This window comes from Ranitomeya imitator, chromosome 9, assembly GCF_032444005.1.
Source record: "Ranitomeya imitator isolate aRanImi1 chromosome 9, aRanImi1.pri, whole genome shotgun sequence".
Lineage (NCBI taxonomy): Eukaryota > Metazoa > Chordata > Amphibia > Anura > Dendrobatidae > Ranitomeya > Ranitomeya imitator.
Window position 1 is genome coordinate 156,228,554 of NC_091290.1, and position 25,607 is coordinate 156,254,160.

General features: G+C 49.3%; 1 protein-coding gene across 3 annotated transcripts in view; it reads right to left on the bottom strand.

Annotated features, from left to right (window-relative positions):
- LOC138649320 (adhesion G-protein coupled receptor G1-like) overlaps positions 1-25,607 on the bottom strand; it is a 78,658-nt gene that overhangs the window by 15,496 nt on the left and 37,555 nt on the right. The window contains exons 2-6 of one of the 3 annotated variants that reach the window (XM_069739606.1): positions 17,156-17,256; positions 6,492-6,566; positions 6,287-6,401; positions 6,067-6,189; positions 5,876-5,992 (exon numbers count right to left, since the gene is read on the bottom strand). In XM_069739606.1, coding sequence (XP_069595707.1) covers positions 5,876-5,992; positions 6,067-6,189; positions 6,287-6,401; positions 6,492-6,566; positions 17,156-17,256 — 531 coding nt within the window. Of the gene's footprint in view, positions 1-5,875; positions 5,993-6,066; positions 6,190-6,286; positions 6,402-6,487; positions 6,567-10,934; positions 11,338-17,155; positions 17,257-25,607 lie in introns of those variants that run through there. The other 2 variants (XM_069739607.1, XM_069739605.1) reach the window with 2 other exon arrangements.

Below are 25,607 nucleotides of genomic sequence, written 5' to 3' on the forward strand. Positions count from 1 at the left end.
ACTGACTACATTACCTGCTTATCCTCCCAACTACACTGCTGCTCCGTGTACTGACCTCTGGCTAGATACTGACTACATTACCAGCTAATCCTTCCAACTATAGTGCTGCTCCGTGTACCGACCTCTGGCTATATCCTGACTACATTACCTGCTTATCCTCCCAACTATACTGCTGCTCCGTGTACCGACCTCTGGCTATATCCTGACTACATTACCTGCTTATCCTCCCAACTACACTGCTGTTCCGTGTACCGACCTCTGGCTATATCCTGACTACATTACCTGCTTATCCTCCCAACTATACTGCTGCTCCATGTACCGACCTCTGGCTATATCCCGACTACATTACTTGCTTATCCTCCCAACTATACTGCTGCTCCGTGTACCGACCTCTGGCTATATCCCGACTACATTACCTGCTTATCCTCCCAACTATACTGCTGCTCCGTGTACTGACCTCTGGCTATATCCTTACTACATTACCTGCTTATCCTCCCAACTACACTGCTGCTCTGTGTACCGACCTCTGGCTATATCCTGACTACATTACCTGCTTATTCTCCCAACTATACTGCTGCTCCGTGTACCGACCTCTGGCTATATCCTGACTACATTACCTGCTTATTCTCCCAACTACACTGCTGCTCCGTGTACCGACCTCTGGCTATATCCTGACTACATTACCTGCTTATTCTCCCAACTACACTGCTGCTCCGTGTACCGACCTCTGGCTATATCCCGACTACATTACCTGCTTATCCTCCCAACTACACTGCTGCTCCGTGTACCGACCTCTGGCTATATCCTGACTACATTACCTGCTTATTCTCCCAACTACACTGCTGCTCCGTGTACCGACCTCTGGCTATATCCTGACTACATTACCTGCTTATCCTCCCAACTATACTGCTGCTCCATGTACCGACCTCTGGCTATATCCCAACTACATTACTTGCTTATCCTCCCAACTATACTGCTGCTCCGTGTACCGACCTCTGGCTATATCCCGACTACATTACCTGCTTATCCTCCCAACTATACTGCTGCTCCGTGTACTGACCTCTGGCTATATCCTTACTACATTACCTGCTTATCCTCCCAACTACACTGCTGCTCTGTGTACCGACCTCTGGCTATATCCTGACTACATTACCTGCTTATTCTCCCAACTATACTGCTGCTCCGTGTACCGACCTCTGGCTATATCCTGACTACATTACCTGCTTATTCTCCCAACTACACTGCTGCTCCGTGTAATCGACCTCTGGCTATATCCTGACTACATTACCTGCTTATTCTCCCAACTACACTGCTGCTCCGTGTACCGACCTCTGGCTATATCCCAACTACATTACCTGCTTATCCTCCCAACTACACTGCTGCTCCGTGTACCGACCTCTGGCTATATCCTGACTACATTACCTGCTTATTCTCCCAACTACACTGCTGCTCCGTGTACCGACCTCTGGCTATATCCTGACTACATTACCTGCTTATCCTCCCAACTACACTGCTGCTCCGTGTACCGACCTCTGGCTATATCCTGACTACACTACCTGCCAGTGCTGCCCCTACTGGTTGCAATATCACTACTGCAACTCAGGTCAGTTCTTCACAATATCAGACTCTCGCCTACAGTAGAAACCTTCAAAAAGAATCTGAAGATCTAGATCTCCAGAGAAGCCTACAATCTGAAGTAACCCCCTATCCACCTTACTACGAATAGCTCTGCCCAAACCATTATATCCTCACCCATCCCTTCTAGACTGAGCCCTCGCGGGCAGGGTCCTCTGCTCCTGTACCAGTCGTGACTAGTATCGTCCCTGATTAATTATTGTACTTATATATACTCCTAATCACATGTAATGCGCCATGGAACAAGTGGCGGTATAATAATAATAATCATAATAATAATACAGTACTGTGCACAAGTTGTAGACAGGTATAGAAAAAATGTGGCAAAGTAAAAAGATTCCACAAATAGAAGCTCTGTAGAAGAAATATAAAGAAAATGCAAACTGAAGAAAATAGAAATGTAAATCCCATCAGTATCTGGTGACTGCTCGTTGCCTCCGTCATCAATCTCTGGTGAGTACCCATCGCCTCCGTCATCCATTGATTGAATTGATGCATTTTCTCTACTTTTGCCTAAAGCTTTTGCACAGAACTGTAGTAAGAAGCATATTGTGCCCCCCACATCCACCTCCGGGGGCTTTCCTTTCCTCCATCTATATCCATAGACGTTAATATGGAGACAGTATGTGCCCCCCACATCCTCCTCCAGGGGCTTCTGTGTCCTCTTCTACATCCATAGACATTAATATGGAGAAAAGTATGTGCCCCCCACATCCTCCTCCGGGGGCTTCTCTGTCCTCATCTACATCCATAGACATTAATATGGAGAAAGTATGTGCCCCCCACATCCACCTCCGGGGGCTTCACTGTCCTCATCTACATCCATAGACATTAATATGGAGACAGTATGTGCCCCCCACATCCCCTTCCGGGGGCTTCTGTGTCCTCATCTACATCCATAGACATTAATATGAAGACAGTATGTGCCCCCCACATCCACCTCCGGGGGCTTCTCTGTCCTCCTCTACATCAATAGACATTAATATGGAGACAGTATGTGCCCCCCACATCCTCCTCCGGGGGCTTCTCTGTCCTCATCTACATTCATAGACATTAATATGGAGAAAGTATGTGCCCCCCACATCCCCTTCCGGGGGCTTCTGTGTCCTCATCTACATCCATAGACATTAATATGAAGACAGTATGTGCCCCCCACATCCACCTCCGGGGGCTTCTCTGTCCTCCTCTACATCAATAGACATTAATATGGAGACAGTATGTGCCCCCCACATCCTCCTCCGGGGGCTTCTCTGTCCTCATCTACATCCATAGACATTAATATGGAGAAAGTATGTGCCCCCCCACATCCTCCTCCGGGGGCTTCTGTGTCCTCATCTACATCCATAGACATTAATATAGAGACAGTATGTGCCCCCCACATCCACCTCCGGGGGCTTCACTGTCCTCATCTACATCCATAGACATTAATATGGAGAAAGTATGTGCCCCCCACATCCTCCTCCGGGGGCTTCACTGTCCTCATCTACATCCATAGACATTAATATGGAGAAAGTATGTGCCCCCCACATCCTCCTCCGGGGGATTCACTGTCCTCATCTACATCCATAGACATTAATATGGAGAAAGTATGTGCCCCCCACATCCTCCTCCGGGGGCTTCACTGTCCTCATCTACATCCATAGACATTAATATGGAGAAAGTATGTGCCCCCCACATCCACCTCCGGGGGCTTCTGTGTCCTCATCTACATCCATAGTCATTAATATGGAGACAGTATGTGCCCCCCACATCCACCTCCGGGGGCTTCTCTGTCCTCATCTACATCCATAGTCATTAATATGGAGAAAGTATGTGCCCCCCACATCCTCCTCCAGGGGCTTCTGTGTCCTCTTCTACATCCATAGACATTAATATGGAGAAAAGTATGTGCCCCCCACATCCTCCTCCGGGGGCTTCTGTGTCCTCATCTACATCCATAGACATTAATATGGAGACAGTATGTGCCCCCCACATCCTCCTCCGGGGGCTTCTCTGTCCTCATCTACATCCATAGACATTAATATGGAGACAGTATGTGCCCCCCACATCCTCCTCCGGGGGCTTCTCTGTCCTCATCTACATCCATAGACATTAATATGAAGACAGTATGTGCCCCCCACATCCTCCTCCGGGGGCTTCACTGTCCTCATCTACATCCATAGACATTAATATGGAGACAGTATGTGCCCCCCACATCCACCTCCGGGGGCTTCTCTGTCCTCATCTACATCAATAGACATTAATATGGAGACAGTATGTGCCCCCCACATCCTCCTCCGGGGGCTTCACTGTCCTCATCTACATCTATAGACATTAATATGGAGACAGTATGTGCCCCCCACATCCTCCTCCGGGGGCTTCTCTGTCCTCATCTACATCCATAGACATTAATATGGAGAAAGTATGTGCCCCCCACATCCTCCTCCGGGGGCTTCACTGTCCTCACCTATATCCATAGACATTAATATGGAGACAGTATGTGCCCCCCACATCCTCCTCCGGGGGCTTCTGTGTCCTCATCTACATCCATAGACATTAATATGGAGAAAGTATGTGCCCCCCACATCCTCCTCCGGGGGCTTCACTGTCCTCATCTACATCCATAGACATTAATATGGAGACAGTATGTGCCCCCCACATCCTCCTCCAGGGGCTTCTGTGTCCTCTTCTACATCCATAGACATTAATATGGAGAAAGTATGTGCCCCCCACATCCTCCTCCGGGGGCTTCTGTGTCCTCATCTACATCCATAGACATTAATATGGAGAAAGTATGTGCCCCCCACATCCTCCTCCGGGGGCTTCACTGTCCTCCATCTACACCCATAGACATTAATATGGAGACAGTATGTGCCCCCCACATCCACCTCCGGGGGCTTCACTGTCCTCACCTACATCCATAGACATTAATATGGAGAAAGTATGTGCCCCCCACATCCACCTCCGGGGGCTTCACTGTCCTCATCTACATCTATAGACATTAATATAGAGACAGTATGTGTCCCCCACATCCTCCTCCGGGGGCTTCACTGTCCTCATCTACATCCATAGACATTAATATGGAGAAAGTATGTGCCCCCCACATCCTCCTCCGGGGGCTTCACTGTCCTCATCTACATCCATAGACATTAATATGGAGACAGTATGTGCCCCCCACATCCTCCTCCAGGGGCTTCTGTGTCCTCTTCTACATCCATAGACATTAATATGGAGAAAGTATGTGCCCCCCACATCCTCCTCCGGGGGCTTCTGTGTCCTCATCTACATCCATAGACATTAATATGGAGAAAGTATGTGCCCCCCACATCCTCCTCCGGGGGCTTCACTGTCCTCCATCTACACCCATAGACATTAATATGGAGACAGTATGTGCCCCCCACATCCACCTCCGGGGGCTTCACTGTCCTCACCTACATCCATAGACATTAATATGGAGAAAGTATGTGCCCCCCACATCCACCTCCGGGGGCTTCACTGTCCTCATCTACATCTATAGACATTAATATAGAGACAGTGTGTGCCCCCCACATCCACCTCCGGGGGCTTCTGTGTCCTCTTCTACATCCATAGACATTAATATGGAGAAAAGTATGTGCCCCCCACATCCTCCTCCGGGGGCTTCACTGTCCTCATCTACATCCATAGACATTAATATGAAGACAGTATGTGCCCCCCACATCCTCCTCCAGGGGCTTCACTGTCCTCATCTACATCCATAGACATTAATATGGAGAAAGTATGTGCCCCCCACATCCTCCTCCGGGGGCTTCACTGTCCTCATCTACATCCATAGTCATTAATATGGAGAAAGTATGTGCCCCCCACATCCACCTCCGGGGGCTTCACTGTCCTCATCTACATCCATAGACATTAATATGGAGACAGTATGTGCCCCCCACATCCTCCTCCGGGGGCTTCTGTGTCCTCCTCTACATCCATAGACATTAATATGGAGACAGTATGTGCCCCCCACATAAACCTCCAGAGGCTTCTTTGTCCTCCTTTTATTCAGGACGGACGCAACGAGGAGAGGTTTGTGACCAGGTGCAGTGAAGAGTGGGGGATACCCAGAAGCTGGGTACAGGATGGGCACACAGAGGCCCACGTCTTCAGATGCATTTTCTATCTCCACTCGGTCGATGTCTGACCGCCTCCCCCATGTGTGGTTCTTTTTGGTCGCTAGCTGAGGGGTCTCCATGAAGCCCTCTCTTTAGAGTTTAGCCCCGAGCACCGCAGTTACCTGTAAGGGCTGATGGTGAAAGGTGACGACAATATCCTCAGTAAGATTGGAGACCTGTATTCCCTCCAGAGTGACGCCGACCACACGATTGCCCATGACCGTGCTGTTTGCAGCATCCTGTGTGCACAGATATGACAGTCAGTGATTCTCGGCTCTGTGGACCCCGTTACCGTGCCGTGTTGGTATCTCACCTGGAAGAGTGCACTGGCGGCAAGCATCCGCACTACCTGCAACCTGGTCCCAGGGACCACAGTCTCCAACAACTGTTTAGGAAAAGACAAAGAAATGCCCAGACGATCGGGAAGAGAAGAGAGCTGTAGGGGAGACACATCGGTTACATGACCACAGCGCTGTACCACGTCCCCATGGTCCAATCCATGGCACAGAGACGCCACTCATTACCCAACTCACCACATTGGCCGAGTGCAGCTTATACACCACCGCCTGCAGGGGACCCTTCCCAAAATGGTGTGTCTCCTCATCAAATGTCACCTGGGAAAGCATGGATTCAATCCAGTCACGGAGCCTGAAAGTGACAGAACAGAAGGGTACATCATGGGTGAGGGGTACGCCTGGCTCCACGTGCTTCTCCAACTACAGGGAATGACTTACACACGCCCATTGCCAGAGAAACGCTCCTTGTCCAGATAGTCGGCAACTTGCAAGATCTCGTGATCTACACTCCTCGTATCTACAAGACAAGATGTGCCATGATCAATATGGACCTTAGCAGCACAACCCCCGTCAACTCAATAACAGACAGAAAAAGTCTAAAATATGATCAGAAGCAATACACATTATCCTGCTGGTGCCAGGATCTCTGCTCATGTCCTCCACACCTCTAACAAGAACATTGTCTACCTTTCCTCTTATGTTCTTGGTCCTGCTGGTGCCAGGATCTCTGCTCATGTCCTCCACACCTCTAACGAGAACATTGTCTACCTTTCCTCTTATGTTCTTGGTCCTGCTGGTGCCAGGATTTCTGCTTGGGTCCTCCACACCTCTAAGCAGAACATTGTCTGCCTTTCCTCTTATGCTCTTGGTCCCTGCCCTGCCTACACATACAGTAGGTCCATTCACTCCTTAGCTCAGTTCCTTCCCTATCTGCACTACTTCCCATTCCTCCTTAAGCTCAGTCCCTCCTATGCCTACTCTAGATCTCTCCCCTGCCTACATGCTGTCCCCCCTGACTACACTATGTCCTTTCCCTCTGTCATAGAAAATATTAAAATTATATGGCACACTAGAGAGGGTCATTTACCTCCCTCGCTCCTCCTACTCTGTCAAACAGAATTGCAGCAGGAAACAAGATCTTCCAATCTAGCGGACACTCTAAGAAATAGGCTAATAATAAAGAAAAGTGAACCATCCACCCCCTATTAGACATAATGAAGGGATCGGATCCACTCCCTATTAGACATAATGTAGGGATCAGTTCCACCCTCTATTTGACATAGAGGAGGGATCCAATCCACCCCCTATTAGATATAACGGTCATCTGGCTCCATGGAGACGTTCGGAGAAGCCAGGTTGTGACCCTCCGTATTAGACATAAGAGGGATTGGATCCACCCCCTATTAGACATAATGTAGGGATTGGATCTACCATCTATTACACTATGTGCAGAATTATTCGTCAAGTTGTATTTTGATCACATGATAGTTTTTATACTTGTTGTCCTACTCCAAGCTGTTCAGGCTTGAGAGCAAACTACCAATTCAGTAAATCAGGTGATGTGCATCTCTAATGAGGAGGGGTGTTGTCTAATGAAATCAACACCCTATATAAGGTGTGCTTAAGTATTAGGCAACTTCCTTTCTTTTGGCAAAATGGGTCAGAAAAGAGATTTGACGGGCTCTGAAAAGTCCAAAATTGTGAGATGTCTTGCAGAGGGATGCAGCAGTCTTGAAATTGCCAAAGTTTTGAAGCGTGATCACCGAACAATCAAGCATTTCATGGCAAATAGCCAACAGGGTCGCAAGAAGCGTGTTGGGCAAAAAAGGCGCAAAATAACTGCCCATGAATTGAGGAAAATGAAGCGTGAAGCCGCCAAGATGCCATTTGCCACCAGTTTTGCCATATTTCAGAGCTGCAACGTTACTGGAGTAACAAAAAGCACAAGGTGTGCGATACTCAGGGACATGGCCAAGGTAAGGAAGGCTGAAAAACGACCACCTCTGAACAAGAAACATAAGATAAAACATCAAGACTGGGCCAAGAAATATCTTAAGACTGACTTTTCAAAGGTTTTCTGGACTGATGAGATGAGAGTGACTCTTGATGGGCCAGAGGCTGGATCAGTAAAGGGCAGAGAGCTCCACTCCGACTCAGACGCAAGGTGGAGGTGGGATACTGGTATGGGCTGGGATCATCAAAGATGAACTTGTGGGACCTTTTTGGGTTGAGGATGGAGTGAAGCTCAACTCCCAGACCTACTGCCAGTTTCTGGAAGACTTCTTCATGCAGTGGTACAGGAAGAAGCCGGTATCGTTCAAGAAAAACATGATTTTCCTGCAGGACAATGCTCCATCACATGCCTCCAACTACTCCACAGCGTGGCTGGCCAGTAAAGGTCTCGAAGAAAAAATAATGACATGACTCCCTTGTTCACCTGATCTGAACCCCATAGAGCAGAGGTCCCCAACTCCAGTCCTCAAGGCCCACCAACAGGTCATGTTTTCAGGATTTCCTTTGCATTGCACAGGTGATGCAATTATTACCTGGGCAAGACTAAGGAAATCCTGAAAACATGACATATTGGTGGGCCTTGAGGACTGGAGTTGGGGACCCCTGCCATAGAGAACCTGTGGTCCCTCATAAAATGTGAAATCTACAGGGAGGGAGAACAGTCCACCTCTCGGAACAGTGTCTGGAGGCTGTGGTGGCTGCTGCACCAATGTTGGCCGTAAACAGATCAAACAACTGACAGAATCTATGGATGGAGGCTGCTGAGTGTCACCATAAAGAAAGGTGGCTGTATTGGGCACTAATTCAGAAATGTTTATTTCTAAATTTTGTGCAGTTATATTGGTTTACCTGGTGAAAATAAACAAGTGAGATGGGGATATATTTGGTTTTATTAAGTTGCCTAATAATTCTGCACAGTAATAGTTACCTGCACAAACAGATATCCTCCTAAGATAGCCAAATCTAAAAAAAACCACTCCAACTTCCAAAAATATTAAGCTTTGATATTTATGGGTCTTTTGGGTTGATTGTGAACATAGTTGTTGATGAATAATAAAAATAATCCTCTAAAATACAACTTGCCTAATAATTTTGGACACAATGTAGATATAGAGGAGTGATCGGATCCACCCCCTATAAGATATGATGGAGGGATCGGATCCACCCTCTATTAGACATAGAGGAGGGATCAGATCCACCCCGTATTAGGGCTCATGCTCACCTGTGAGAAACTCGGATGAGTCTCGCACGTCAATACCCGGCGCTGCTGCCTGCACTCAGGAGCAGAGCGTGCGGCTGCATGTATTCCTATGCGGCCGCATGCCCCGATCTGAGTGACGGCAGCAGCGCCGGGAATTAACATGCAAGACTCATCCGAGTTTCTTACAGGTGAGTATGAGCCCTTAGACATAGAGGAGAGATCGAATCCACCCTGTATTAGACATAGAGGAGGCCTCATACACATCTGGTCACATTGTCATGTATTGGTCTCCTCGACACATAATGACTATGCACTTCTGAGGGTTTTCTACTGAGGAGATGTCCTCCAGACCATGGAATAGTCTATGGGGAGCAATATAATACCGATAGGAAAATTTCTGCATCGCCTGCCAGGAAAAAAGCACATTTTTGGTTCGTTCTGGGTGCATTTTTTTACTGATTTGAGTGACATGAATGGTGAAAAACGCAGGATGCAAAAACATCGAGAACTGACATGCAGATTTTTAGCACCAAATCTGCATGTCAAAAATACTCTGTGTGCATGACACGGCAGCGTTTTCAGCAATTTTGCTAGCATCAGGTTTTGCTTCATGTTTGGTCACAAATCTATGCAGAAAAAAAATGTGATAAAAATGCACCAAATTTGCAACGTGTGCACACAATATAAAAATTTTTGACAGTTTTTTGCAAGTTATATACCAATGAAATGTACCCAAGAACACATAATGCTGTATGGCTAAGGAATGTAACCCTGCAAAATTAAAAAAAAAAATTTTTTTGAGTCTTATATATCACAAAAATGTACCCCAGAACACAGAATAATGTATGAGTAAGAAATGTCAAGAAACATTCTTACTTTTTTTCCACGGTTATATACCATAAAAATGTGACATAAAGCACACAATACTGTATGGATGAGTAATCTGATAATGAAATATTTTTCTACGCTTTTTGTAAGTTTTACATACCACCGTAGCATAACAATAACCGTGATAAACTGTATGGATGAGTCACCGAATCCATAAAGTTTTGAACTAAAATATTTTGATAGTAGTTGCTGTACTTATACAGTCATAAAAGCTTTACAGAAAGTGTAAGGCCAGACAGAAATTGTAAGGAGGGCTATCCATGGACCCCTGAAAGACAACAACTGATGGGCCTCCTTCAAATATTGAATATTACAAACACTTTATGCGCTGTTATCATCTGGTGGTGTGGAAAAGTGAGGGCTAATCCAGGCTACGTTCATTGTTATCGGAGTGAGCCTATCTGCATTCTGTTGACAGGTGAAAGCTCCTGTCTGTTATGACCCCCCAGCGGCAATAAAAACCCATTCAAACAAGAAGTGTTAGCAGCAGGGCAGCACAACACCTCCAAGGCATAGAGGGACAGCTTATGCCAGGTGTCCAGCTTTGAGACCCAATAGTTGAAAATCGCAGAGGAATTAGGGAGTACGCTGGTTTGGTCGGCCAGGTGTTGCTTAACCATCTTTAAAAACTTTCCCTTCTTGTCAAAAGTACCCAGTTATCAGTCCCTGGGCTTTGGGAGGGTGTCACGAAATTGGCCCATGACCTTTGACAGTGTACCACTACCTCTACTGTGTGTCTCCCTGGCCCCTCGTCAGTTGGGCAAGAAAAAGCTTGCTCCCTACCGATAGCGTTGTCTAATGGGAATTTGTTCAACATATTTTCCACAATGGCCTTCTGGTATAGCACCATTTTACAAGACTTCTCCACCTGAGGCAGAAGAGATGCAAAGTGTTATGATCTGGTGGTTTAGGAACAACATGAGACAAGCTCTGAAGGAGGTGGTATCTGTACTGACCGCAGACCCTGAACCTAGCAGCGCAACTAGAAATAGCCGTGGGGGGTACCTGACGCTCCCTAGACCCCTCGGCACAGCCTAAGATCTAACTTCCCCTAAAGATGGAAACAGGAAACCTATCTTGCCTCAGAGAAAATCCCCAAAGGAAAGATAGCCCCCCACAAATATTGACGGTGAGATGAGGGGAAAATAACATACGCAGAGATGAAATCAGATTTTAGCATAGGAGGCCAGTCTAGCTTGATAGATAGGACAGGAAAGGATACTGTGCGGTCAGTATAAAAACTACAAAACAATCCACACAGAGTTTACAAAATCTCCACACCTGACTAAAGGTGTGGAGGGTAAATCTGCTTCCCAGAGCTTCCAGCTAACAGAAAAAATCCATAATGACAAGCTGGACAAAAATAGAATGCACAGAACAATAAGTCCACAACATGTGGACTGAAATGAGCAAAGCCAGAACTTATCTTTGCAGAACTGGTCAGGAAACCAGGAGAATCCAAGCAGAGATGTGAATCCAGCCAGAGAACATTGACAAGTGGCATAGGCTGAAGACTAGAGCCAGGTTAAATAGCAGAGCCAGGAGAGACGATTAGTGAAAGCAGCTGCTAAAGCTAAACCCAAGGAGCGGCAGTTCCACTCAAAACCACCAGAGGGAGCCCAAGGGCAGAATTCACAAAAGTGCCATTTACAACCACCGGAGGGAGCCCAAGAACGGAATTCACAACAGTACCCCCCCCACCCCCCTTGAGGAGGGGTCACCGAACCCTCACCAGAGCCCCCAGGCCGATCAGGACGAGCCAAGTGAAAAGCACGAACCAAATCGGTAGCATGGACATCGGAGGCAACAACCCAAGAATTATCCTCCTGGCCATAACCCTTCCACTTGACAAGATACTGGAGCCTCCGCCTCGAAAGACGAGAATCCAAAATCTTCTCAACCTCATATTCCAACTCTCCCTTAACCAATACCGGGGCAGGAGGGTCAACCGAGGGAACAACGGGCACCACATATCTCCGCAACAAAGATCTATGGAAAACATTATGAATGGCAAAAGAGGCTGGAAGAGCCAAACGAAAAGAGACCGGATTAATAATTTCAGAAATGTTATAAGGACCAATAAACCGAGGCTTACACTTAAGAGAACAAACCTTCATAGGAACATGACGAGAAGACAACCAAACCAAATCCCCCACACGAAGCCGGGGACCAACACGCCGACGGCGGTTAGCAAAACGTTGAGCCCTTTCCTGAGACAACGTCAAATTGTCCACCACATGAGTCCAAATCTGCTGCAGCCTGTCCACCAAAGAATCAACACCAGGACAATCAGAAGGCTCAACCTGCCCAGAAGAAAAACGAGGATGAAAACCAAAATTACAAAAGAAAGGTGAAACCAAAGTAGCCGAACTAGCCCGATTATTAAGGGCAAACTCGGCCAACGGCAAGAAAGACACCCAATCATCCTGATCAGCAGACACAAAGCATCTCAAATAGGTCTCCAAGGTCTGATTAGTTCGCTCAGTTTGGCCATTAGTCTGAGGATGAAACGCCGAAGAAAAAGACAAATCAATGCCCATCCTAGCACAAAAGGCCCGCCAAAATCTAGAGACAAACTGAGAACCTCTGTCAGACACAATATTCTCCGGAATGCCATGCAAACGAACCACATGCTGAAAAAACAATGGAACCAGATCTGAGGAGGAAGGCAACTTAGGCAAAGGTACCAAATGGACCATTTTAGAGAACCGGTCACAAACAACCCAGATAACAGACATCTTCTGGGAAACAGGAAGATCCGAAATAAAATCCATGGAAATATGCGTCCAGGGCCTCTCAGGGACCGGCAAAGGCAAAAGCAACCCACTAGCGCGGGAACAGCAAGGCTTGGCCCGGGTGCAAGTCCCACAGGACTGCACAAAAGCACGCACATCGCGAGACAAGGAAGGCCACCAAAAGGACCTAGCAACCAAATCTCTGGTACCAAAAATCCCAGGATGACCAGCCAACACTGAACAATGAACCTCAGAAATTACCTTACTTGTCCATCTATCAGGAACAAACAGCTTCCCCACAGGACAGCGGTCAGGCCTATCAGCCTGAAATTCCTGAAGCACCCGGCGCAAATCAGGGGAGATAGCAGAAAGAATCACCCCCTCCTTAAGAATGCCAACCGGCTCAAGGACTCCAGGAGAATCAGGCGAAAAACTCCTAGAGAGGGCATCAGCCTTAACATTCTTAGATCCCGGAAGATACGAGACCACAAAATCAAAACGGGAGAAAAACAGGGACCATCGAGCCTGTCTAGGATTCAGACGCTTGGCCGACTCGAGGTAAATCAGATTCTTATGATCGGTCAGGACCACAACACGGTGTTTAGCTCCCTCAAGCCAGTGTCTCCACTCCTCAAACGCCCACTTCATAGCCAACAACTCCCGATTGCCGACATCATAATTGCGTTCCGCAGGCAAAAACTTTCTGGAAAAAAAAGCACACGGTTTCATCAAAGAACCATCAGACTCCCTCTGAGACAAGACGGCCCCTGCCCCAATCTCAGAAGCGTCGACCTCAACCTGAAAAGAAAGAGAAACATCCGGTTGACGCAACACAGGGGCAGAAGTAAATCGGCGTTTAAGCTCTTGAAAGGCCTCAACAGCCTCAGAGGACCAATTCATCACATCAGCGCCCTTCTTCATCAAATCAGTAAGGGGCTTAACCACACTGGAAAAGTTGGCAATGAAACGGCGATAGAAATTAGCAAAGCCCAAAAAATTTTGAAGACCCTTCACAGATGTGGGTTGGATCCAGTCATGAATAGCTTGAACCTTAACAGGATCCATTTCTATAGACGAGGGAGAAAAAACAAAACCCAAAAAAGAGACCTTCTGAACTCCGAATAGGCACTTAGACCCCTTCACAAATAAAGCATTATCACGAAGGATCTGGAACACCATCCTGACCAGGAGAATCCAAGCAGAGATGTGAATCCAGCCAGAGAACATTGACAAGTGGCATACGCTGAAGACTAGAGCCAGGTTAAATAGCAGAGCCAGGAGAGACGATTAGTGAAAGCAGGTGCTAAAGCTAAACCCAAGGAGCGGCAGTTCCACTCAAAACCACCAGAGGGAGCCCAAGGGCAGAATTCACAAAAGTGCCATTTACAACCACCGGAGGGAGCCCAAGAACGGAACTCACAACAGCAAAGTTCTCCTTGTTGCATGGGTCTAGCAGTGTGAACAACCAGTACTCTTTTTTTTGGCCAAGATTAATGTAACTCAAGGGTCATGTTAAAGGCAGCAGTACATAAAGTCGGCCATATCTGCCAAGCTCCTTGTAGCCAACACTTCCCTGTCTCCACCATGATGACTCTCCATCTCCTCATCCCTCTCTTCCTCCTCATTCACATACTCAGCTCATCCACATAGGAGAGACGGAACAAAGGTTGTGTGGCTACTAGCCACCAGCACCTGTTCCTCCTCTTCCTCAGTGTTCCCCATCTCATTGCTATCCAAATCACGCTGAGAAGTTAAGATGAAGCTGAGCTGGGTACAATCTCTCTCTGTTATGTCTTCCTCCATCCCCACCTAGTCCGTACGCAAAGCTTCATGTTTAATTATGAGAATAAGGCACCATCGCCACTCACCAACTTTGTGGAATCCTCAAAGTCTTGGAAAACCACACAAATGTCAGACATCCATGCCCACCTTTCAGTTGTTATGTTCCGAGGCTGACCAGAATAACAAAGGGCATTTTGGAGCTGGTACTTAAGCACTGGCCTCTTCTACTCATAAATCCTTTCCAGCATGTGCAGTGTGGAATTCTAGCACGTGGTGATGTCACACACCAGTCGGTGAGCTGACACTTGAATTCACTGCTGCAGCACTGCCAGAGTATCGGCAGCTGTAGCCAACTTGTGGAAATGGGCTCTGATGTAGCGTACCTTGACCAGATGCTCTGGCAAATCTGGACATGTTTTCAGAAACCGCTGAAAGTTGAGCATGTGTGCCAAGCATGGTAAGTGTGTTTCACAGCCGCCACCAGGTTATGGTCATTATCACACACGACCATGACTAGTTGGAGCTTCAGTGGTGAGAACCACAGATCTGTCTGGTCTGTTATTCCTTTCAATATCTCTTCCGTGGTGTGTAGTTTGTCTCCTAGACAAATTACCTTTAGCAAAGCCTGTTGCCGCCTTGCTGAGGCAATGCTGCAGAGCTTCCGGCTGATGTGGATGATGTGCTTTGAAACATCGTTAAGTGTTTAACGTCGTTAAGTAGCCAATGCCAACGTCGTTAAGTAGCCAATGCCAGTAACTGTGTTGGTAAGGGCATGGGTGATGTTCCTGGACATGTGCTGGAGGAGGGGTCATCCAGACCAGGAGAAAAAGTGGCAGCTAGGGACTGAGTACCAAGGGATGACTGCCGCCATGAGTGGGCGGAAATCCTCCTTGTCTACCAGCCTAAATGGCAACATTTTCACTGCAAGCTGCCTGGAAGTGTTCCTGTTTAACATTTGGGCCTGTGGTTGGGTGGGTGGGCACCAATCGTGGATCCAGGTGTTCGGACCACCAAGTCGAGTGCTTAGATGACATGTGCCTGATCATGCTGGTAATGGTTAGGTTCTTGGTGGTCAGGCCTTTGCTGATCTTGGCGTGGCACAGGTTGCAAATGGCCATTTTGTTTGTCCCAAAACCCTTTAAAAAACTCCCAGACTGGGAAACATGTAACTCTTTGACAGAGAAATTCAGCAGTGTCAGTGCTCTGTGGAACAGTTGCCCGCCTTGTCCCTCTGGTCAACCCACTGCCTCTTCCTGTCTGTTTCCGTGCTGCCAATCTCTCCCCTCTGTGCTGCAGGCCTCTATTTGCATGCCAGCTTCCCAGGTTGGGTTGGTGACTTTATCGACCACCTCATCTTCCACCACCACACTCTGGTCCTCCTGACTTCTTGATTTAAATTAAGACTTAGCGGCATCTGTGTCTTATCATCATAATCCTCCTTATTCCAAATTTGTCATTCCTCACCGTCATGGTCTTGTGGCCGTGGCTGCTCTAAGTTTTGTGCATCACTAAACACCATGTCTTCCTATCTCTCTTGGAACATGCAGGTTGAGAGCCCACAACTAAGAACTTATATTGTAAAATCTCCTCAGAATGTCCTAGTGTGGGATCAATGATCTCCTGTGACTCAACATGGTGGGAGGAAGAGGAATCAGGGTGAGGATTAAGTGATCCAGACTTTAAGCTAATGAGACTGGACCGTTTGGAAGACTGGGTGGTGCTACCATGCCTGCTTTAAAGGGCCACTGTCGCCCCCTCCAGCCGTCTGCAAGCCTGGCTGTGACGTCAGACGGCCAAAGCTCACTGCGCCTGCCCCCACACAGTAGTACACAGCGCAGGCGCCGGATTTCAAGTGAAAACAGCGCGGAGGGGGCGGTGCCCGGAGCCCCTGAATATTTGAGTGACGGCAGTGTGGCGTTTCAAGCAGGGGGGTGAGGACCTTCCTCCCTGGCGAAAGAAAGATATTTTGGAGAAGTAATAAAACGCTTTATTTTGGGAATACATGCACCAAAAACTAAAAGAGCCACCTTGTTAGAATGCAGCATTACTGCTGCACAAGGTGGCTCTTTTAGTTTATAACGTCTGGAGGGGGTGACAGTGGCCCTTTAAGTATTATCCGCAATCCAACTGACCACCTGTTTGCACTGCTCTGGCTCCAGAAGTGGTATACCAAGGCTCCCTGCAAAGTGGGACAGGAACCTACAGTTGTGCTCAAAATGTACATACCCATGCAGAATTTTTGGTTTCTTGGCTTTTTTTCAGATAATATGATTGATAACACCAAAACATTTTCTCCACTTATGGTTAGTGGTTGGGTGAAGCCATTTGTCAAACTACTGTGTTTTCTCTGTTTAAATCGTAATGACAGCCAAAAACATCCAAATGATTCTGATCACAAGTTCACATATCCTGGTGATTTTGGCCTGATAGCATGCACAGAAGTTGGCACTAATGGGTTTGAATGGCTACTAAAGGTAACATCCTCACCTGTGACCTGTTTGCTTGTAATCAGTGTGTGTGCATAAAAGCTGAGTGAGTTTCTGGGATCCAGACAGACTCTTGCATCTTTCATCCAGCCACTGACGTTTCTGCATTGTGAGTCATGGGGAAAGAAAAATTATTGTCAATGGATCTACGGGAATAGGTAGTTGAAGTGTATAAAACAGGAAAAGGATACAAAAAGAGATCCAAGGAATTGATAATGCCAGTCAGCAGCGTTCAAACTTTAATTAACAAATGGTAAATTAGGGCTCTGTAAAAACAAAACCACAGTCAAGTAGACTAACAAAAATGTTGTCCACAACTGCCAGGAAAATGGATCGGGATGCAAAGAAAAACCCACAAATAACATCAGCTGAAATACAGGACTCTCTGAAAACTAGCGGTGTGGCTGTTTCAAGATGCACAATAAGGAGGCACTTGAAGAAAAATGGGCTGCATGGTCGTGTCGCCAGAAGAAAACTATTACTGCGCAAATGCCACAAGGTATCTTGCGTACAATATGCAAAACGGCACAGAGACAAGCCTCAAAATGTCTGGAAAAAGGTATTTTGAAGTGATGAGACCAAAATTGAACTTTTTGGCCACAACCATAAACGTTACATTTGGAGAGAGGTCAACAAGGCCTACTGTAAAGCACGGAGATGGATCGCTGATGTTTTAGGGATGTGTGAGCTACAAAGACACAGAATACTTTGTCAAAGTTGAAGGAAAGATGAATGAATCACATTATCAACAAATACTGGATAGAAATTTGCAATCATCAGCCTGGAAGCTGTGCATCGGACATACTTGGATGTTCCAACATGACAATTATCCAAAACACAAGGCCAAGTCGACCTGTCATTGGCTACACCAGAACAAAGTTAAGATTCTGGAGTGGCCATCTCAGTCTCCTGACCTCAATATCATTGAGCCACTCTGGGGAGATCTCAAGCGCACGGTTCATGCTAGACAGCCCAGGAATTTACAGGAACTGGAGGCTTCTTTCCAAGAGTGACCAGCTTTACTGTTTGAGAAACTAAAGAACCTCATCCACAACTACCACAAAAGACTTAAAGCTGTCATTGATGTTAGAGGGAGCAATACACGCAATATATTAGGAAATGGGCTATGTGAACTTCTGACCAGGGTCATTTGGATGTTTTGGGTTGTCATTATGATTTAAAAAGAGAAAACACAGTAGTTTGACAATAAATGGCTTCACCCAAGCACTAAACATAAGTGGAGAAAAAAGTTTGGTGTTATCAATCATATTCTCTGAAAAAAGGCCAATAAAGCAAAAATTCTGCCGGGGTATGTAAACTTTTGAGTAGAACTGTATTTGTTGTGGATGGGCATGTTTCTTGTGCTCCAGCAACAGGCATAGTTGCACCTGCCCCACGTCCTCAGCATCTGCGAGCACCGTCATTAGCACTTCCCCATCCCTTACCGCACGCGCATTTTGAAATTGCTAGGTCTCTTGTAGTTAAGTTTTATTTGGAATAATAACAAAAAACATTTGTCACCTGCAGCAATCAAAGCATTTTTGAGAATTTAATGTAATAGAAAGAACACATAAGTGATGACAAATATTCAATCCAAAAAAAGTTTCAATGATTTTTCTCACTTTTAGAGATAACAGAAATGTTCACACACCACGTAACACTGTATGGCTGAGAAAATGAGGCCTACAACATTTTTAAAAGCATTTTCTTAGTTTGAGATCACAGAAATATACTCCACACTACGAAATAGTGTATGGCTGAGAAATGTAGTCCAGGAAAATATTTCAATGGTTTTTGGGTGTGTTATATAACTCAAAAGAGCCTGAAAGCACGTAATAATTGATGGAACAAAATATATTCAATTTTTCCAGCACCACAGAAAAGATGCAGCTGTGTATAGCAACAGACCGCGCACACCTAATCCCCGTCTACAGACCGGATTCTGTCACTGTCCCAGCTCCTGTGACTCTCTGCCTCCCTAGGCTACATTCAGATTGTATGTAATACAGACCAGGGGTGTCAAACTACATTCCTCGAGGGCCGCAAACCATGCGTGTTTTCAAGATTTCCTTAGCTTTGCACAAGGTGCTGCAATCATTATGTGTGTACGTAATTAAAATATCACTTGTGCAGTACAAGGAAATCCTGAAAACATGACCTGTTTGCAGCCCTTGAGGAATGCAGTTTGACACCCCTGATACAGACGATTAGCCCTGAGCAGGGCTGTTAGTATGTTGGCTTAGCACCAGTATAATCACTACAGGCCTCCGATTTGTTACACAGACATGGATAAGCACTCTCTCCCTCCAATACGGAGTGTCAGAGCTGTGCAATGGCGTCAGTGTGCCGAGCCCGCACCTGTCCTTTCATGACCTCTGGTGATGTCACAACCAAGATGGCTACGACCTTACAGTGACTCACAGGCAATCTCTGCATGCTTATTGGCTGCATAACACCGGCCAAAGATGTGGGGCAGGGATTAGAGTCTTACATCGAGCGCTGCCCATTACTCGCCGAGAAACGATCACAGCAACACCAGAGCGACGGCCCAGCACCACTGCAACAGAGTGATGGCCGACCACTGCACACGTTCGCTCATCCACACTAGTTACACACATGGACCCCTTTGGTTACAGGTCTCTCCTGAAATACTCTGTGCTGTTGAGGCATGATGAACGTTATAGTGTAGTGCGTGAAGCTCCAGCTCTGCAGAGGCTTCTTATTAGAGCATGAGCTCTTGTGCCCCAAGGCTGCAGTGACAGTGCGGTTCTGTCCCCTCCTCCACTCTTTCCCCCAGTGATTGGCATCGGGGCCCAGGGGAGGACACAGCGACTTTGTACTTGGCATATATTTCAGATAAGTGAAATTCCACGAGAACACGGCTGAGTGGAAATAATGGTGAAGTCTGATGGCGTCTGCACATACGCAGACCCCTCCACGCAGGAGAAGGACCTTCAGCAAGGAGCGGGGGCCGCAATGACAAATCTCCATCTACAGGAAACCAAATCGCTAAAGAATTTACCACAAATCTGCATTAGAAACTTCTCTTATTCCAAATTATGTGTCTGCCGAATGTACTATGGCCAAAAGGGAGGAGCGCAGGGTGTGTAACCATGGAAACGCATAGTCTGCACAGAGCTGCAGACACAGAGCGCAACAGCGCACACCGGGGGGGGGGGGGGGGGGGGGCGATGGCGCGCACAACCGGGGGGAAGGAGGGGGCGATGGCGCGCATACCCGGGGAGGAAGGAGAAGGGGCGACAGCACGCACACCTGAGGGGGAAGGAGAAGGGGCAACAATCCATACACCCCAAGGGCACGGCCGTACAGGCTACACCTTAACACTGTTATTTTAACCATTCTTGTGCCGGTATCTGTGTGGCAGGAATCAGACACTACAACCCTCATTCTCCACCTGAAAGCGGCGAGTGTGGAAACAGTCACCATGGCTGATGTCACAGAGCGAGACAGACAGGAAACGGAAACCACTGAGGTCTCTGACCCAATATGGGGAGAAGCGGCAAGCGAGACAGAGAAAGAGAGAGACAAGTGGCGAGCGAGACAGAGAAAGAGAGAGACAAGTGGCGAGCGAGACAGAAAGAGAGACAAGCGGCAAGCGAGACAGAGAAAGACAAGTGGGGAGTGAGACAGAGAAAGACAAGCGGCAAGCGAGACAGAGAAGCAGCGAGTGAGACAGAGAAAGAGAGACAAGCGGCGAGTGAGACAGAAAGAGACAAGCGGGGAGTGAGACAGAAACACAAGCGGCGAGTGAGACACAGAAAGAGACAAGCGGGGAGTGAGACAAACACAAGCGGCGAGTGAGACATAGAAAGACAAGTGGCGAGTGAGACAGAAACACAAGCGGCGAGTGAGACACAGAAAGAGACAAGCGGGGAGTGAGACAGAAACACAAGCGGCGAGTGAGACACAGAAAGAGACAAGCGGGGAGTGAGACAAACACAAGCGGCGAGTGAGACATAGAAAGACAAGTGGCGAGTGAGACAGAAACACAAGCGGCGAGTGAGACACAGAAAGAGACAAGCGAGGAGTGAGACAGAAACACAAGCGGCGAGTGAGACAGAGAAAGAGACAAGCGGCGAGTGAGACAGAAACACAAGCGGCGAGTGAGACAGAGAAAGACAAGCGGCGAGTGAGACAGAGAAAGACAAGCGGCGAGTGAGACAGAGAAAGAGACAAGCGGCGAGTGAGACAGAGAAAGACAAGCGGCGAGTGAGACAGAGAAAGACAAGCGGCGAGTGAGACAGAGAAAGAGACAAGCGGCGAGTGAGACAGAGAAAGAGACAAGCGGCGAGTGAGACAGAGAAAGAGACAAGCGGCGAGTGAGACAGAGAGACAAGCGGCGAGTGAGACAGAGAAAGGGACAAGCGGCGAGTGAGACAGAGAAAGAGACAAGCGGCGAGTGAGACAGAGAAAGACAAGCGGCGAGTGAGACAGAAACTCAAGCGGCAAGCGAGACAGAGAGAGACAAGCGGTGAGTGAGACAGAAAGACAAGTGGCGAGCGAGACAGAAAGAGAGAGGCAAGCGAGACAGAGACAAGCGGCAGATGAGACAGAAAGACAAGCGGCGAGCGAAACAAAGACAAGCAGCAAGTGAGACAGAGAAAGACAAGCGGCAAGTGAGACAGAGAAAGAGAGACAAATGGCGAGCAAGACAGAGAGAAAGGGAGAGACAAGTGGCGAGTGAGACAGAAAAACAAGCAGCGAGCGAAACAAAGAGAAAGAGACAAGCGGCAAGTGAAACAGAGACAAGCGGTAAGCGAGACAGAGAGAGACAAGCGGTAAGCGAGACCGAGAGAGACAAGCGGTGAGCAAGACAGAGAGACACCCTCCATGACACCCAGGTGAAATTTCTGCTGTATGTAGATGACCTTGTGCTGTTATCACCAACAGAGAAAGGCCTCCAAGATCATCTGAAAATCCTAGAAACCTTCAGTAGCACATGGGCACTGCCAATCAACCAGAAAAACACATATGGTGTTCCAGAAAAGAAAGCAGACACCCACTGGCAATCCTACCTTTATGACAGACAACCGTCCACTTACAGAAACCTACAGGTACACCTACCTGGGCCTAGAACTCAGCCAGTCAGGGAGCTTCAAGCGAGCCATAGAGTCACTAAAAGACAAGGCATCCAAAGCCTTCTATGCCATCAGAAGGCGTCTGTACCACCTCAAGGCACCAGTAACCGTATGGCTAAAATTTTTTGACTCCATCATTGCCCCTATCCTTCTATACGGTAGTGAGGTCTGGGGCCCAGTCTCATACCCAAACTGGTCAAAGTGGGACGCTGGGCCGACAGAAATATTCCACCTAGAGTTCTGCAAGCATCTTCTCCAAGTCCATCGGAGCACATCAAATAGCGCCTGCCGAGCAGAGCTGGGCAGATTCCCACTACACATCGCAATAAAGAAGAAGGCGCTGTCATTCAAGGCTCATCTACAAAGTAGCAGTCCCAGCTCCTACCATCACAAAGCCTTCCTACACCAGGAAGCCTCAGGAAGCCTCCCAAGAAAAAGTACCCAAAGCCAGTCTGACCAAGCCATCAACCTCTGACAAAAGGTGAAATCCAGAAAATGGTACACAAAGTCAAAGAGGAATATCTCAGCATCTGGAGGAACGACATAAACAAATCCCAGAAACTGACAATATACCGGAATCTACAGAGGGAGTACAAACTGGCCCCATATCTAGAGAAACTAGAAAACCCCAAAGATCGACAGATCCTGAGCCGGTACAGACTGAGCGCCCACAGCCTACTCATCGAATCCGGACGGCACCGACAGAACTACAAGCCTCGAGAGAACAGACTTTGCCAGCAGCGCCCCCAGGAGGCCGTGGAGGATGAGGCAGACTCTGCCAGCAGCGCCCCCAGGAGGCCGTGGAGGACGAGGCAGACTCTGCCAGCAGCGCCCCTAGGAGGCCGTGGAGGATGAGGCAGACTCTGCCAGCAGTGCCCCCAGGAGGCCGTGGAGGATGAGGCAGACTCTGCCAGCAGTGCCCCCAGGAGGCCGTGGAGGATGAGGCAGACTCTGCCTGCAGCGCCCCCAGGAGGCCGTGGAGGATGAGGCAGACTGCCAGCAGCGCCCCCAGGAGGCCGTGGAGGATGAGGCAGACTCTGCCAGCAGCGCCCCCAGGAGGCCGTGGAGGATGAGGCAGACTCTGCCAGCAGCGCCCCTAGGAGGCCGTGGAGGATTAGGCAGACTCTGCCAGCAGCGCCCCTAGGAGGCCGTGGAGGATGAGGCAGACTCTGCCAGCAGCGCCCCCAGGAGGCCGTGGAGGATGAGGCAGACTCTGCCAGTAGCGCCCCCAGGAGGCCGTGGAGGATGAGGCAGACTGCCAGCAGCGCCCCCAGGAGGCTGTGGAGGATGAGGCAGACTCTGCCAGCAGCGCCCCCAGGAGGCCGTGGAGGATGAGGCAGACTCTGCCAGCAGTGCCCCCAGGAGGCCAAGGAGGATGAGGCAGACTCTGCCAGCAGTGCCCCCAGGAGGCCGTGGAGGATGAGGCAGACTCTGCCAGCAGTGCCCCCAGGAGGCCGTGGAGGACGAGGCGGACTCTGCCAGCAGCGCCCCCAGGAGGCCGTGGAGGATGAGGCAGACTCTGCCAGCAGTGCCCCCAGGAGGCCAAGGAGGATGAGGCAGACTCTGCCAGCAGCACCCCCAGGAGGCCGTGGAGGATGAGGCAGACTCTGCCAGCAGCGCCCCGTGGAGGATAAGGCAGACTCTGCCAGCAGCGCCCCCAGGAGGCCGTGAAGGATGAGGCAGACTCTGCCAGCAGCGCCCCCAGGAGGCCGTGGAGGATGAGGCAGACTCTGCCAGCAGCGCCCCTAGGAGGCCGTGGAGGATGAGGCAGACTCTGCCAGCAGCGCCCCCAGGAGGCCGTGGAGGATGAGGCAGACTCTGCCAGTAGCGCCCCCAGGAGGCCGTGGAGGATGAGGCAGACTGCCAGCAGCGCCCCCAGGAGGCTGTGGAGGATGAGGCAGACTCTGCCAGCAGCGCCCCCAGGAGGCCGTGGAGGATGAGGCAGACTCTGCCAGCAGTGCCCCCAGGAGGCCAAGGAGGATGAGGCAGACTCTGCCAGCAGTGCCCCCAGGAGGCCGTGGAGGATGAGGCAGACTCTGCCAGCAGTGCCCCCAGGAGGCCGTGGAGGACGAGGCGGACTCTGCCAGCAGCGCCCCCAGGAGGCCGTGGAGGATGAGGCAGACTCTGCCAGCAGTGCCCCCAGGAGGCCAAGGAGGATGAGGCAGACTCTGCCAGCAGCACCCCCAGGAGGCCGTGGAGGATGAGGCAGACTCTGCCAGCAGCGCCCCGTGGAGGATAAGGCAGACTCTGCCAGCAGCGCCCCCAGGAGGCCGTGAAGGATGAGGCAGACTCTGCCAGCAGCGCCCCCAGGAGGCCGTGGAGGATGAGGCAGACTCTGCCAGCAGCGCCCCTAGGAGGCCGTGGAGGATGAGGCAGACTCTGCCAGCAGCGCCCCCAGGAGGCCGTGGAGGATGAGGCAGACTCTGCCAGCAGCGCCCCCAGGAGGCCGTGGAGGATGAGGCAGACTCTGCCAGCAACGCCCCCAGGAGGCCGTGGAGGATGAGGCAGACTCTGCCAGCAGCGCCCCCAGGAGGCCGTGAAGGATGAGGCAGACTTTGCCAGCAGCGCCCCCAGGAGGCCGTGAAGGATGAGGCAGACTCTGCCAGCAGCGCCCCCAGGAGGCCGTGGAGGATGAGGCAGACTCTGCCAGCAGCGCCCCCAGGAGGCCGTGGAGGATGAGGCAGACTGCCAGCAGTGCCCCCAGGAGGCCGTGGAGGATGAGGCAGACTCTGCCAGCAACGCCCCCAGGAGGCCGTGAAGGATGAGGCAGACTCTGCCAGCAGCGCCCCCAGGAGGCCGTGGAGGATGAGGCAGACTCTGCCAGCAGCGCCCCCAGGAGGCCGTGGAGGATGAGGCAGACTGCCAGCAGTGCCCCCAGGAGGCCGTGGAGGATGAGGCAGACTCTGCCAGCAACGCCCCCAGGAGGCCGTGGAGGATGAGGCAGACTCTGCCAGCAGCGCCCCCAGGAGGCCGTGAAGGATGAGGCAGACTCTGCCAGCAGCGCCCCCAGGAGGCCGTGAAGGATGAGTGTTATGGCTGGCAATCAGGCAACACAGCGTGCAGTAATCAGCGCACATACAGAGATCTGGCAATAACCAAAAACAATAGGACGAGCTCTGAGATGTGGAATCTCTGTAGACTGCAGTACCTGATCTATCCTCACACAACTATAAGCAGCAGTGGATTGCGCCTAACACTACCTATGCAACTCGACACTGCCTGAGGAGCTGACTAGCCTGAAGATAGAAATACAAGCCTGACTTACCTCAGAGAAATACCCCAAAGGAATAGGCAGCCCCCACATATAATAACTGTTAGCAAGATGAAAAGACAAACGTAGGAATGAAATAGATT